Raw genomic sequence first — 15,571 nt, forward strand, 5'->3', positions numbered from 1 at the left:
AATTCCTGCTCAAAACAAAATGAGTGAGTCAGCTTGGAATTACTTACAATATCATTGGTACATGGTCACCACTACTGAATTGAGTTTTTGATTCAATGTTTAATTAATTAACTGAATTTAAACTCCTCTGTTGCCATTTCAAATGTGTACTTTCTGAGTGATTAGACCAGCCCGTTGGCTTACGAGTTTAACATCGTAACAACATGTTATGTTTCCGAATGGCTCCAGCTTCTTAAGTGTGGTTCAAAGAGTCACAATGCCCAGCCTCTGATCTGCGCTTGTAGCTACGTTATTTATATAACAAGTCTAGTTCCATTTCAGGTCAATGGTGACCACCAGGATCTTTATAATTAGTGATTGTGGCAATGGGGAGTAATGAAGATCCAATGAATACTCACATCCCAACATTTTCCTTTGTACTAAGTATGACTCCACCTGGTAAATGGTGACAAGGATGAAACCAATTTGCTCTTGTGGATGGTGGTCTCAGGCTGTGCTCTAGGCTCTGTGATCTGAGGGGGTGTGGGAACCTGGTACCTCAGTTTGGGGCTGAGGAGCAGTGTCTGAGATCTGAACTGAGTGGGGCATCTAGTCCAGTCTGGTGTCTGAGCTCTGGTGGATTGGGTCAGAACTGGGTTAGAGGTTGTCTATACCTTGATCTGGTGTTTCAGAGTTTGGCGTTTGAGCTGCTTGTGATTGGGGTATTCTGGACTGGACTGTCACCAGGAGACTGGGCGGGTTTAAGGTCTGGATTTGTAGAGAGCTGGGCTCAGGGGAGCGGTTTGCATTTTGGGAAGGGCTGAGGATGGGGGAGTCATCTGTGTTTGAGGAGGGGGTTCATGTATCTGGATTGTGGGGAGGCTTCAGGCTGTTTTTTGCGAGGGTTTGGATTTCGGGAGAGGGTCGGTGTTTTGGGGAGGGGTGTGTCTGTGTTATTGGGGTGGGCTCTGCGCTGTAGGGCGGGAGGGGCTCTGTCATCATTCTGGGGAGGGTCCTGAGGTCCAGGAGGGCTGGCCAGTCTGAGAAGTTTCTCAGTTTCTCTCTCTCTCTCTCTCCCTCAGCGACATGTGGAGGGAGCGGGGGGCGGACCCGAGATTCCACTCGCCCTGATCCAAGAGCGGGAGCCGCAGCGGCGGAGGTGCCGGGAACGGAGCAAGGGGGGAGCTGCCGGTACCGGAGCCGCTCCCGGGTGGACCCTCACGCTGATGGGAACCAAACACTCGAGCCGCTGCCTCCTCCGCCGGGCGGCTAGAATCACCGAGAGCGACAGCGCCGAGGTACGAACCGAGAGCCGGGCGGGCAGCAGCGGCTCCGCCCGGGGGTCAGCTCAGTCCCCGTGCTCTCCGCAAGTCTCGCTGTCGGTCTCCGGGAGCCTCCCCCCGCGTTCCCGGGACCCCCTCCCCCCGCATTCCCGGGACCCCCTCTCTCCCCATTCCCGGGACCCCCTCTCTCCCCGTTCCCTGGACCCTCTCCATCCCCATTCCCGGGACCCCCTCTCTCCCCGTTCCCTGGACCCTGTCCATCCCCATTCCCGGGACCCCCTCTCTCCCCATTCCCGGGACCCTCTCCATCCCCATTCCCGGGACACCTTCCCTCCCCATTCCCGGGACATCCTCCCTCCCCAGTCCCGGGGCCCCCCCTCTCTCCATTCCCTGGACCCTCTCTCCATTCCCGGGACACTCTCCTTTCCATTCCCCGGACCCCCGCCCTCCCCATTCTCGGGACCCTCTCCTCCTCATTCCCGGGTTCCTCTCCCTCCCGATTCCCGGGACCCCCTCCCTCCCCATTCCCGGGACCCCCTCCCTCCCCATTCCCGGGACACCCTCCCTCTCCACTGCCGGGACCCCCTCCCTCCCCATTCTCGGGACCCTCTCCTCCTCATTCCCGGGTTCCTCTCCCTCCCCATTCCCGGGACTCCCTCCTTCCCCATTCCCGGGACCCTCTCTCCATTCCCGGGACCCTCTCTCCATTCCTGGGACCCTCTCCTCCTCATTCCGGGAACCTCTCCCCCCATTCCCGGGAAGCTCTCCTCCCATTCCCGGGAACCTCTCCCCCCATTTCCGGGACCCTCTCCTCCTCATTCCCGGGATCCTCTCTCCCTCCCGTTCCCGGGGCCGTCTCACCCCCATTCCCAGATTCCTCCATTCCTGTGATCCCTCCCCATTCCTCGGATTCTCCCTGTCCATTCCCGGGAACCTTCCTCCCCTATTGCCTGGGACCTCTCCCTCTGGCCATACCCGGATCCCCGGGATTGGTCTTGCTCCCAGGTCACCGGGAGTGTTCTGTTCCAGAGCGCCGCTCAATGAGCAGCCATTGGTTTCCCGGAAGGCGAGTGGAGCCGCTGTCCGAGGTCCTGAAACCGCCCAAGGGCAAGCTTTCCATTGTTCCCTGAAATGTGGGAGTGGAAGGGAGCCGAATAGTGGGGAGTGGGAGTGGGGAGCATAGGGGCAGAGTGGGAGGGAATGGTGTAGGGGAAATGGGAGGGGAGGTGGGAAAAGGGGAGTGGGATAAGGGGAGTGGGAAGGTGTGGATTTAGGGGGGAGTGGGAGGGAGTAATGAAGGGGGCAGTGGGAGGGGTTGGTTTAGGGGGAGTGGGGGGAGGTGTATGGGGGAGTGGGAGGGTATGGATTAAGGGGGAGTGGGAGGGAATGATGAAGGGGGAGTGGGAGGGGGTGGTTTAGGGGGAGTGGGAGGGGAATTGGTATAGGGAGAGTGGGAAGGTGTCGATTTGGGGAGAGTGGGAGGGAATGGTGAAGGGGAGTGGGAGGGGTTGGCATGGGGGAGTGGGGGGGAGGTGGTGTAGGGCAGAGTGGAAAAGGGGTGGTGGTTTAGGGGTGGTGGGAGGGTCTGGAGGGGGAGGTGGGAGAGGGATGGCAGAGGGAGAGTGGGAGAGAGGTGGTGGAGGGGGAGTGGGAGAGTGGTCATGCAGAGGGAAGTGGGGTGGTGGTTAGGGGGAAGTGGGAGGGTGTGGTGTAGGGGGCGTATGAGAGGGTGTTGGGAGCGTGGGAGTTGGTGTGGGGGAAGATTGGGAGGGGGTGGGGGTGTTATGGGGGAGTGGGAGGGGGTGTAGGGAGCGTGGGGGTTGGTGTAGAGGGAGATTGGCACGGTCTGGTTTAGGGGAGTGAGACGGTGTTGAGGGAATTTGAGGGGGAATGTCGGCGGGAGTGGAGGGGTTTGTGTAGGAAGGTGTAGGGGTGGAGGGGCTGGTATAGTGGAAAGTGGGGGGGTGGAGGGGGAGAGGAGTTATGTGGGGGGGAGTGGGTTCTGTAGGGAGGAGTGGGAGGGGGTGGTGTAGGGAGGAGTGGGAGGGGTGGTTGTGCATGGAGAGTAAGAGGGGGGTAGTGAAGAGAGGTGGTTTGTAGGGGCTGTGGGAGAGTGTACGGGGTAGTTGGAAGGGGGTTTATTTGGGGGGTGTGGGGTGGGGAATTGAATGATTTATCTCATGAACAATCCGGAGGGATACACGCGATTTCAGTGAGGCTCCTGTCCAGCCTGTCTCCCTCGCTTTCTCTCTCTGAGAGCCTGGCTCATTTGCAAAAACTGCTGCTTCAATCTGGGACGAGGAGGCTATTAATAGACCGAGAGCCCAACTTCTGTCACATTCAGCGCGAACTAGTGCACACTCGGCGCATTCATTCATTCATTCCCTTCAGATCTAAAACTATTGCTCGCTATTCCTGACCTACATCTCCATTTTGGCCAAGCGTGCAGAGAGAGAGAGAGAAAAGGAGAACGACATTTGGACTCGCAGTGACCAACCGAGAGGTCAAAAATGACATTCAGTTAAAAAAATATACACATTGGCAGAGGATTTTACTAACTCGAGCCGTTTTAGAATGCAGCCTTTGGGTTAGACTGAAAGCAGCAGCTTTGCGTTGGAGGTGTTAATACTGTTGGATGTAAATGCATGCATTTAATTGGATGCGTGTCCATCATGCGGGGGGAAATCACAAATATTTCTGCGTTTAGCATTAGCACAGGTTGAAAATGCATTTCAATCTTCAGGGTAAAGGACATCACTTACTGAGGTGCAAGCTTAGATCCTCATATCGCAGAAGGAGGCCATTCAGCCGCCCCACCCCATTCAAGCCATTCTTTGGAAGGCAGATCGGTTCATCCCACACCCCTACTCCTTCCTCACAGCCGAGCCATTGATTTCTCTGCCAGCGTTTACTCCGGTCCCTCTGCTGAACCTATCTGTGTTGCCGTGTCCGGCAGCACACCCCAGATCATGACAATTCACTGCTCAATGTTTATTTTCCTGTGAAATTACTCTTTAACTTTCGTGGCACTAGGTAGAACACTGTTTTCCCAGTTTCTCAATTTAACTGAAGTCCCTGGTTCCTCTCTGCACCTGCTCCAAAGCCTTGCCTGAAGTTTATTGCCCAGTATTGAACACAATGCTCCAGCTGCCTGGTGAATTACAATGGTGTAATATCCCTTCCTCTTTCATAGTCTGCTCCCCAGAACCCATAGGCTGGCTGAACAGCCTGCTCAACCAATCCTGTCACCTGCAAGATTTGTCTGTGTACACTTGTAGGTCTCTGTCCATTCACTGCATTTTGCACGGTACCTTTTCATTCACATCCCCTTCTGTCATTTTCCTTCCAATTCACTGCTTTAAATTTCACCATCCAAGTGTCCACACATTTCTATTGTCAGTGTCCTGCTGAAGTTTATTTCTTTCTATTCATTCAGGGGATGTGGACTTCACCAACTGTGGCAGCATTAATTACCAATCCCTAACTGTCCTTCAGAAGGTGGTGATGAGCTGCCTTCTTGAGTTCACATGATCCATTTGGTGTAGGTGGACTTACAGTGCTGTCAGGGAGGGAATTCCAGGTTTTTGACCCAGTGTCACTGAAATTGATATATTTCCAAGTCTGGATGCTGATTGATGGAGAGAAGAACTTGCAGTTGATGGGTCTTCCCAGGCATCTGCTGCCCTTGTCCTTCTAGAAAGTGGTGGACATGGATTTGAATGATGCTGACAAAGGAGCTTGGTGAATTTCTGCAGTGCATCTTGTAGATGGTACACAATGTTGCTACTGAGTGCTGGTGGTCAGGGCTGAATGTTTGAGGATGTGGTGCGAATCAAGTGAGATGCGTTGTCCTGGATAGTGTCAAGCTTGAGTGCTTTTGGAGCTGAACCCATCCAGGCAAGTAGGGACTATTCCATCACATTCCCAACTTGTGCCTTGTAGGTGATGGACAAGGTCTGGGAGTTTAGTTAGGGAACCAACAATGCATTCCATCTGAACTGGGTGATGGTGTAATATACACCACTTTGATCGCTGCCGGTCTTTTAGGTACCCTTTTTAAATATTCTTTAATTGCTCTCCTACCTTTACCACTAATAGTGGTCACTTTACCTTCATTAGTGAGGACAGCTGTGTACCTCAACTATGACCTCTACTTCCTCAAAGTTTATTTTCGTTACCCGTCCCTAGTATTGCCTGCTGTTTTTTGTGTATTTAGAAAAGTCTTTTCCATTTCCTATCATGTCAGCTGCTGATCTTTTGTCATATTTTTTTTTTGCCTCTTTTATTTCCCGTTTCATGGTCTCCCTTTCTATATTCAACTTGGTTGTAAAAAATACCTTGTATTTTTACAGTGCTTTTCACCATCCCTGGATTACAGCCAATGACATACTTTGGAAGTGTAGTCATTGCTGTAACAGAGGAAAGATAGCAGCTAATTTTTACACTGCAAGATTCCACAACCAACGCTGTGATTACTGATTTAATTAATGAAAGCAAATGCCTAAAGCCAAGCAATTGCCTTCTCATTTGATGATGATTAGTCTGTCACTTGGTCTATAAAGGGGGCATCCTCAGTCATGTGCAATATTGCTTGTGTATTTTCACAAGTGCATAAGGAGTTTGTACTGAGGCCCCAGTGTTGGAGGTTGACTGTGAGGGACCCTGATTTGAACCTGTTTAGCTAGTACCACTCTTGCTGGACTAGTTCAAAGCCTAGCATGTGATGGTGGGGAGAGGGGGGGGTGTCATAAGGAACTTGTTAGTGACTTTGCAAATTCCCCATTCCTTGAAATAAAGAATGTCCCCTGGTAGGTCTTGCTCGGGAAAGTTGCTGAGGTGGAAGATAGAAGTCTAAGGATTGAACAGGTCATTGTGGAGAGGGTAAGTAAGGTGCAACACAAATTGTTTCAACCAGTTTGTGCGTTTTCACCGGTCTCTGAGCGGACTTGTCTCAGAGAGATGTTAGTGAGCCCAGGAAGCCAGGGGAAGAGGTGGTACGCAGAACAATTCCAGTTATGATGCACATTGTGGCATTCAGTTGAGTGTCAACAAGATGATGACCTTTGCCATTTAGATACAGTACTCTATGAAGTACAGTAGGACAAATAGTGAGCTATGTATGGCAATGGCTCCTGTGGATCCAGCAATATTTTGTGAACAGTTCATTTCTGGGTTTAATATTTGCTGCTGTTTCCTTCAGTTTTGCTGGAAGGACTCAATCCAAACTAGACTCACTCCAGAGTGTGTTGGATTGGGATTATGCTTTACTTTTTCACTTTCCATTTGGATATTTTGTCACTGGCATCATGGTGGTGACATACACTGGACATGATTTGGAGAGATTCAGATGCGACACCATGTGCTGTAACAGTCTACAAATCTTGTAACATCTTCATTTAAGGATCTGCTGCAGAAGGGGGTACAGTTAAAACAGCAAAACTAATGTTATCAGTGTGGAAGTCATCATCACCTACAAAATGCACAACTGTCTGGAAGGACAAGGGCTGCAGTTACATGGGAACACCATCATCTGCAAGGTCCCCTCCAAACCGGTCACCATCCAGAATTGGAAATATATTTCCATTCCTTCACTGTCACTGGGTCAAAATCCTGGAATTCCCTCCCTTAGAGCATTGTGGGTCAAGCTATGGCACATGGACTGTAGCAGTTCAAGAAGATATCTCACCACCACCTTCTCAAGGACAACTAGAATGGGCAATGAATGCTGGCCAGTCAGCCATGCCCAATATCTTATTAGTGAATATATAACGATGGTTTTCAAGATGTTGTTTTAGGCTGGCCATTTGTATAAATGTTGAACAGCGCTGAGACTAGCATTGAGACTTACAGTTGTCCATTGACCAGTCTTCTCCATACATTTTCCCTTCCCCAAGCTCCTCCTTGATCCTAGGAAGTGGTGCTAAGCAGACAGTTCCAGTTATAATGCACATTGTGGAATCCAGTTGAGTGTCAACAAGATGTGTGTGTGTGTGTGAGATGACCTTTGCCATTTAAGTGCCCGAGTGGTTCTGAGTTTGATGGATCTTCCCTAAAGAAAGTGACACAGGACTCTTTCTGGTTTAAGAATTGGTGGGTGGAAGCCCTTTGATCTTCACTAAATCTAGCCTCATGCATTTGGTTATCGAGAAAGCGTTTTCTTGGATAAATGTCCCTTTCCAGAACAGTCCTGATCTTATTGAATGGTGGAGCAAGCGGGAGAGGCCGAATAACTTACTCCTGTTCCTAATTCATATTTTACCCCTTGTAGGAATGTGTCCACACAGTACTCAAACTGTCTCATCTTTGAAGGCGTCCCATAGATTGTTATTGCTAATGGAGGAGGTTCATCACCAGTTTTTCAACAGTAAATGGAATAGACAATAAAGATAACTATGCCAGTGATCCCAACATTTAATGAGTGTACAAACATGTGAATAAGGAATGTATGTAGGCCACTCAGCCCTTCAAACTTATTCCACTATTCAAAGAGATCGTGGCTGATCTGATTTTAACCTTAACTCCACATTCCTGCAATCCCCAGTAGTCTTTCATCCCCTTGGTAATCAAATATCTATCTATCTCTGTCTCAAAAATATGAAAGACTCTGCACCCACTGCCTTTTGTGGAAGGGAATTCCAAAGATTCATAACCCTCTGAGAGAGAAAAAAAAGTTTCCTCATATCTTTCCTAAATGGGCAATTTCTCATTTTCAAACCATGATCCCTTCACTGAGCTGCTTTAATGCAATAACATCCTCCAGTGACTAGTACTGTACACAGTAATCCAGGTGTGGTCTCATCATTGTCCTGTATAATTGAAGCATAACCTCCCTATTCTTGCATTCAATTGCCCTCACAATAAACCATAACATTCTATTAGCTTTTCAGATTACTTGCTGTACCTGCACTCTAACCTTCCATGTTTCATGCACTAGGACTCCCAGATTTCTCTCCATCTCAGAGCTCTGCAATCACTTACCATTTAGATAATATCCATTTTTATTCTTTCTGCCAAGATGAACAATTTCACACTTTCTTACGTTGTGCTCCATTTGCTGGTCTTTTCCAACTTACTTAACATATCTACATCCCTTTGAGGGCACCTTATGTCTTTATAACTCATTTTCTTACCCATCTAAACATATATAAATAAATATATAAAAACAAAATGTTCATTTACTTTCACACCTGCTGATCTACACTGCTTTTCATCTCATTTAAGTTAGTCCCCCTTCAGGTGCATGTATTTCGCCCCTGACTCTTTTCCATATCCATTCCATACCTATTGCAATTTGATCCAATTGCCTCACTTCATTCTCTGCAATTAGATCCAGGACTGCTTCCTTTCTCATTGTCTTTGACCTGTATGTTCCACTCTCCTGCACTTTTCAGGAATTACTCCCACCCTTTGTCGTTCACAATATTATTTTCCCAGTATTTATGAAAATGTTTGAAACCTCCCACTATCACTAGTCTCTGGTCCTTGCATCTTTTTGAAAACAAGCCTGGAAACCTGCTTCTCTATCTCCTTTCTATTTGATGACCCGTGCTGTACTCCCAGCAGCTTAATTGCTCCTGCTGTGTTCCTTGATTCAAGCAAAATAAATTCTGTTTTTGACCTTTTCTCATATAACACCCTCTTTCGTGTCAGAATAGTTTCTTTGATCAATACCTACAACATATCTTTTTCGCCAAATTCTCTGAATACTTTGTAGCAGAAATATTAAATTCCTGATTTATCAACACTTTAGTTCTTCCATATTCCTGAAACCTGCTTGCAAAGTTATCCCTCTTTCTCCTTCTTACTTGGCCAAAGCAATGCCCAAACTTACTTTCTGATATTCTAAACTGAGTGCAAAAAAAAGTTCACTTTGAATGCGTCATCATTTTAATTGTGGGAAATTTTCAAGGTGTGTCAGAAAAATGGGGAATGATTATGCAAAAAAAAACCCCTCTCATTACCAGATGTGCGATAGTCTTCATTCTTTATAATATTTGGAAGTCAAGCATTTCTAAATCTGCAGCAAAGTGATTTTATTGTAGAGATGGGACATTGGTGACCTGAGTAATTTGGATCACTGACATGTTGTAGTTCAAATTGTTTTCAACCATATGTTCAACTAGAATCAGCTATATTTAGCCTGTCATTAATATCAATTAGAGCTCTTTGGTTAAGGAACTTATTACAAAATCTGTGCATCTGAGAAAAATACCTAATTAATATACAAGGGATCTATTATTTAGTAATCCCCCCATATCATTACACTTCACAAAACCAAATACAAGTGTATTGTGGCATTAATTAGCGATAAGTAATTTTAATTCTCTTGGATTTTGTTCATGCAAAACTTTGTAATAAGATTGGAGATTGGGGAAAATGTAAAATCAGCAATAAAACCTAAAAAAAAGACAAGAAAAAATAGAGTGAGAGTAAACCAGCAAGAAATAGAAAAAAATAGTAAAATCTCTGATATGCTTACACATTGGAAGAGTAGCTAAAGTAAATGTTGGTCACTTAGAGAATGAGGCACGTGATTTAATAATTGGAAGTAAGGAAATAGTGGAGACTTTGAATAAATATTTTGCATTTACCTTTACAGGAGAAGATGCTAAATGCATTCTAATATCATCGAAAAACGAGTAGAGTAATGGGAAGGTTTCATGGCCACTAGGGAATATGTTAAATTCAGCTCAGTCTGAGTTGAATTTAACATTTTCCCTAATGGCCATGAAACTTTCCCATTACACCCTGATTTTCTATGATATTAGAATATTGTCATAAAACCTGATATTGTCAGAAAGCCTGACCAAGCTGTTGGTTAGGTAATCACTAGTTTAACTCAGTGATTTTGGTCCTCTTTTTAAAATAATTTCAGTCCAAGTATTAACTCAATTGTAGAATTCAAAATCAGTTATTCACAATCTATATTAATGACTTGGAATAAGGGACTGATTGCATTGTTGCCAAACTTCCTGATGATACAAATAAAAGTGGGAGAGCAAGTTGTGAGGAGGATAAGTTGTATAAGTTGTGAGCGGGAAACAAATTGACAGATGGAGTATAATGTGGTAAAATGTGAGATTATCTACAATGGATGGAGGAATAGAAAAGCAGGTTAGTACTTAAATAGAGAGTGCTTGTGGAACTCCGGTATAGATGAACCTGCATTTCCTTGTACATGAATCACAAAAAGTTAGTATACAGCCACAATAAGTGATCAGGTTGGCAAATGAAATATAGTTGTTTATTGTAAGGGTAATGCAATATAAATGTAGGGAATTCTTGCTATAGCTATACAGAGAACTGGTGCGACCATACTTGTGTACATTTTTGGTTTATTTACTTAAATTGGAGGTAGTTCAAAGAAGGTTCACGTGGCTGATTCCTGGGATGTGATATAAGGAAAGGTTGAGAAGATTGGACTGATACTCATTGGACTTTAGAAGAATGAGAGGCGATCTCATTGAAATACAGAATATTCTGATGGTGTTTGGCATGGAAGATGTTGAGAGGATGTATCTCCTCCAGGATGAATGTTGAGTTAGGGCACACAGAATCAAAATAAGGAGATTCCTGTGTAAGATGGACATGAGCAGGAATTTCTTCTCTCATAGTGTTGTGAATCTTTATATTTATCTACTTCAGAGAGCAGCAGAGGATGCGTTGTTGAATTTAGTTGAGAATGTGGTGCTGGAAAAGCACAGCAGGTCAGGCAGCATCCGAGGAGCAAGAAAGAAGCCTTCATCAGGCTTTTGCCCGAAACGTCGATTTTCCTGCTCCTCGGATGCTGCCTGACCTGTTGTGCTTTTTCAGCACCACACTCTCAACTCGAATGGCCAGCATCTGCAATCCTCACTTTCGCCTCACTGAGTTGTTGAACAGGTTTAAGGTTGGGATATATTTATTCTTGAATTGGAGGGGAGTTGGGGGGGGGGTGGGGGGTATGGGCAGGTGGGGAAATAGAATTAAGGTCAAGATCAGATCAGCAATAATCTTAATCAACTCCTGCTTCTATTTTTTATTTTCTTATTTTCTTAAAATTGACATCAATAAAACACTCCTATATTTATGATTAATATTTAATGGTTAATCCATGAACAAATGAACAAATTGATAATCAACTTAAAATTGACAAATACTTAGAAAGCTTACACTTTAAGTAAGTTCAAAGTAATCCAAAGCCATCTGGTTCACTAATAACCATTAGGGAAGAAAGTCTGCCATCCTTACCTGGTCTGGCCCATGTGCCACCCCAGACCCACAGCAATAGGTGTTCACTTTTAACTGCCCTCTCGGTAATTAGGTTTCGGCAATAAATGTTGTTCTGGCCAGCAATGCCCATAGAGTGTGAACAAGAAACTTTAATAAAAAACACTAAAAAGGAGCATCTAATCTGGACTTAATTAAGAATCCTTTACTTGGTGCATCTGTAATGTAATATATTAACAGACGCACTTATGCTAACTGACTGTGAAGCTTCAAACATTGATAAAGTGAAATTAGGATTTACTCTGTTCAATGCACAATTAATCATCTGATTGAGTAAACCTGAAAAAATCAAGAGTGATTTGATACTTAAATGGTATCTTGTAGCACAAGTGGCGGTGTCCTGATCTCTGATCCAGGAGGCCCAGGTTCAAGTCCCACCTGCCTCAGAGGTATGCAATAACATCACTGAATTATATATTTTCTAATCAATCTATTCTGAGATGTTATTGCACACCTTGAGAGCAGGTGCAACTTGAAACTGGGATTTCTGGATCAGCACAGGGCCACAACCACTGTGCCATAACAGCCCTCTATAACATCTCTGAACAGGTTGGTCTTCATTTGCTACTTAACAATGGGGAGGATATAAGGAACAGGGAGATCAATGACCAATTTGTTCAACTTCTTTTCTCCTAAAAAAGATTACTAATCTAAATTGGTGAGCCTCAGGAACTGACTGATAAAGTTGTGAAATTTGTTTGAATTTTTTGACAGACCTTAATATTTAGGAAATACAAAGCATAAAAATAGCTACTTCAGAATAAAACTGCATAATTTTGTGAAATGGTGTTTTTAAAACCTTGTAAAGCATGAGCAAAACCTTTCTTCCAGTGCCTAACAGTAGATAGGGAAAGTGGGGGTCAAATTGAAGCCTTAGGTTTGAGGTTCAATAGTGGTCACTATTGTGCACACACACCACACGGACAGCAGTAGTTCATGAAGATGACTCATCACCACCTAATTACAAGGGGTAGTCAGGGATGGACGGTAGATACTGGTCCAGAAGGACATGAACCAAAAAAAAATCAGTTGATAATAGTTCCACGTTGTGTGCACGATACTTGAAATTGCTGTGGCACCATCTTTGATCCCTGCTTTGTTTTCCACTGCACAGCCTTACCTGTCCTGTGCATCATCCTCATTTTCATGGCTTTGATTAATTATTGTCAATTTCAGCATTTACTATCCACTGACTTGCTGTGTTTACTCACCATTCCTTGGCAACACAGATCTTGAAACTGGCCAAGAAGAGAAAATGCTGCCTAAACTGTCAGGAAAAATGCAAAAATGCCAACACAACGACTTAAGTTACAGGAGAAAAGGCTGCTGAATGTTTTTGGCAAGTTGACCATGATTAGTTGAGGCATTGATGTGCTTGTTTGAAATTTCACATTCTTGCCTTTGTCCTGATGAGTGCCAGACAAAAAGCTTTAGCAACACGTTTGCTTTTGCAGCAATATATTTATGCAATGATTTTTTTCTTTCCTGATTTGAGCTAAATCACTGTATGTTGAGATTTCCCAGCTCTGGAATGATGAGCTCAGAAAGTGAAGCTGGGAATATTGGAGTAATTAAAGCTACAATTAGGAGGCAGAGTGGCTCCAGGATCAGTGCCACCTAATGATGGCAAACTCTAAAGCACCTGCAGCTCCATTTCTCAAAGAGGGGGCTGCTGGCATCCAAGGATTCCCTCAATGTCCCAGTGCTCCAAATCGATTAGTTCCTCTCCCTCTCCATTCTGTGTGGCCTAGTACCTTCTGTGCTTTCTCTAGCTATTAGTTCCTTTCCAGGCACCAGTTTGAGATGCCCTCACCCTTGCCACACTGGCCCAGAAGTCCCACCCTCACTTGTTGGGACTTTAGAAGTTCCATCCACTGCAGTCCCACTGATTGGGCCAGTGGTATCAGGAGCCTCTCACTGACTTTAAGTGGACATGAGCTTGTCATCAGAGAGGGTCTCAAGGAATGCTCCTGTATTGGTTTGATCCAGAAAGTGTGAATGCAGGATGTCCCCTCTGGCCGGTAGGTGGGGACCTGAACCTAATCCCATGGGAAAATTCAACTCTTTGTGTTTCCTCGGAATTCCTTATAGTTGCTGACTGACCAGACACCAAGTACAAACACGCGCGTGCACATGCACACACACACTCAGACACCAAGCACAATGACACACACACACACACACTCAGACACCAAACACAACGACACACACATACACACACAATCAGACACCAAACACAATGACACACACACACGCACTTGATACATTGCTAACCATTTGCAAAATCCATACATTGAATACATTATAGAAATTAAAGATTTATTAGGCACAATTAACACTGAAATTATCATCAGAATTGGTTACCTTGTCTTAATGTTATGAACCAATACAGTTTATCTGGAAGGACTGAGATATTAAGTCAACTGCATTGTATTCTTTTCCATTATGATACATGTCACTGAATCTGGTCAAAGAACAGATCTCTCAACAGTCCTGTAGGAGACCTATTGGTATATGTGAGTTATTCTAAAGGTGATCCCAGATTACAAATGTCTGACTTGCGAATTTATGAACGAGATCTCACATTAATATTAATGTTAAAGATCCAACAGGTGAACCTTTGCTTGTGCTTATAAGCTATTATTTTATGTTGTACTGTATTGTGTTCTGGCCTGTGTACAAACTGACTTATGGATGTACTCAGGAATGGAATCCATTGGTAACCCAGGGACTGCCTGTCATGATTCCATACACATAAAAACGATTGTCATTGATCGGAAATATAACAGGACTAGCAATAGATTGTGGCTACAAAGGCAGGTCAGAGGCTGGGAATGCTGCAGTGACTCCCTAAAGCTTAGCACTGCTCAATGTGTTCACTGCAACTAGCACCTTATAAACATTGTAATTATGTTTACCTGAACCATCTTGGATACCCTGAGTAGTCCCAAAATCTTCAGCCTTTGTTCTTAAGACAATCCCTCCATACTGGAGATCATCCTAGTGAACCTTTTCTGAACTGCCTCCAATCAAATCATATAGTTCCTAAATAAGGGGACCAAATCTGCTTGTAGTACTCCAGATGTGATCTCACCAGCACCTTATACAGAAAGGATGCCCAATCCTGATACACAGTGAAGGTTTATTGTATTGTGCTTAGTAGCTAGTCACATTACATCTGAGTTTGTCTCTTTTGAGACATCAGCCACATCTCAAGAATCGGTTCACATTGCTACTGCTGAAGCATTCTCACCCTGATGTGCTAAAATCATAGTTTGGGAGAAGATTTGTAGCTCAGGTGCTCGTTGTTGTGGTTCTGTTCGCCGAGCTGGGAATTTGTGTTGCAGACGTTTCGTCCCCTGTCTAGGTGACATCCTCAGTGCCTGGGAGCCTCCTGTGAAGCGCTTCTGTGATCTTTCCTCTGGCATTTATAGTGATTTGTATCTGCCGCTTCCGGTTGTCAGTGGCTGGTATATTGGGTCCAGGTCGATGTGCTTGTTGATTGTATCAGTGGATGAGCAGCAGACAGCTGGAACTGACAACCGGAAGCAGCAGAGACAAACCACTACAAATGCCGGAGGAAACATCACAGAAGCGCTTCACAGGAGGCTCCCAAGCACTGAGGATGTCACCTAGACAGAGGACGAAACGTCTGCAACACAAATTCCCAGCTTGGCGAACAGAACCACAACAACGTGCTAAAAAACAAACTTGGGGCCTTACAACATTTTGCACACTCAAATGTACACAGAACACATCGGTTATCTCCTCCCTGAATCGATTCTTCTATCCTGATTGTCAGAATGTATCTCGTGATAATCCTTTAATGTAATAACTGCCTTAAATAACAAACACCATCCAAATGAAAGCGATCCACTTAATTAGCCCTCTACCCATCGGCTGAAACATTCATTGCCTCTTCCACTGGTGGACAGTGAGCGCAGTGTGTACCATCAGCAAGATACACAACTACTGTAGTAGATCATTGTAATTCAACTATTGTATTGGGATTTTCAATACTTCTCAGAGAAACCCCATCT

At 45.0% G+C, this 15,571-nt stretch overlaps 1 protein-coding gene across 2 annotated transcripts in view; it reads left to right on the forward strand.

Moving 5' to 3' along the window:
• The first annotated feature begins 1,049 nt into the window (after positions 1-1,049).
• prmt8b (protein arginine methyltransferase 8b) overlaps positions 1,050-15,571 on the forward strand; it is a 62,369-nt gene continuing 47,847 nt past the window's right edge. For both annotated transcript variants that reach the window (XM_043709828.2, XM_087996895.1), the window contains exon 1: positions 1,050-1,277. In XM_043709828.2, the coding sequence (XP_043565763.2) occupies positions 1,206-1,277 (72 nt within the window). In that variant the 5' untranslated portion in view covers positions 1,050-1,205. The remainder of the gene's footprint in view (positions 1,278-15,571) is intronic.

This window comes from Chiloscyllium plagiosum, unplaced genomic scaffold (genome assembly GCF_037043375.1).
Source record: "Chiloscyllium plagiosum isolate Xiang-an unplaced genomic scaffold, Cpla_swu_hap1 HiC_scaffold_19, whole genome shotgun sequence".
In the NCBI taxonomy this organism is placed as follows: domain Eukaryota; kingdom Metazoa; phylum Chordata; class Chondrichthyes; order Orectolobiformes; family Hemiscylliidae; genus Chiloscyllium; species Chiloscyllium plagiosum.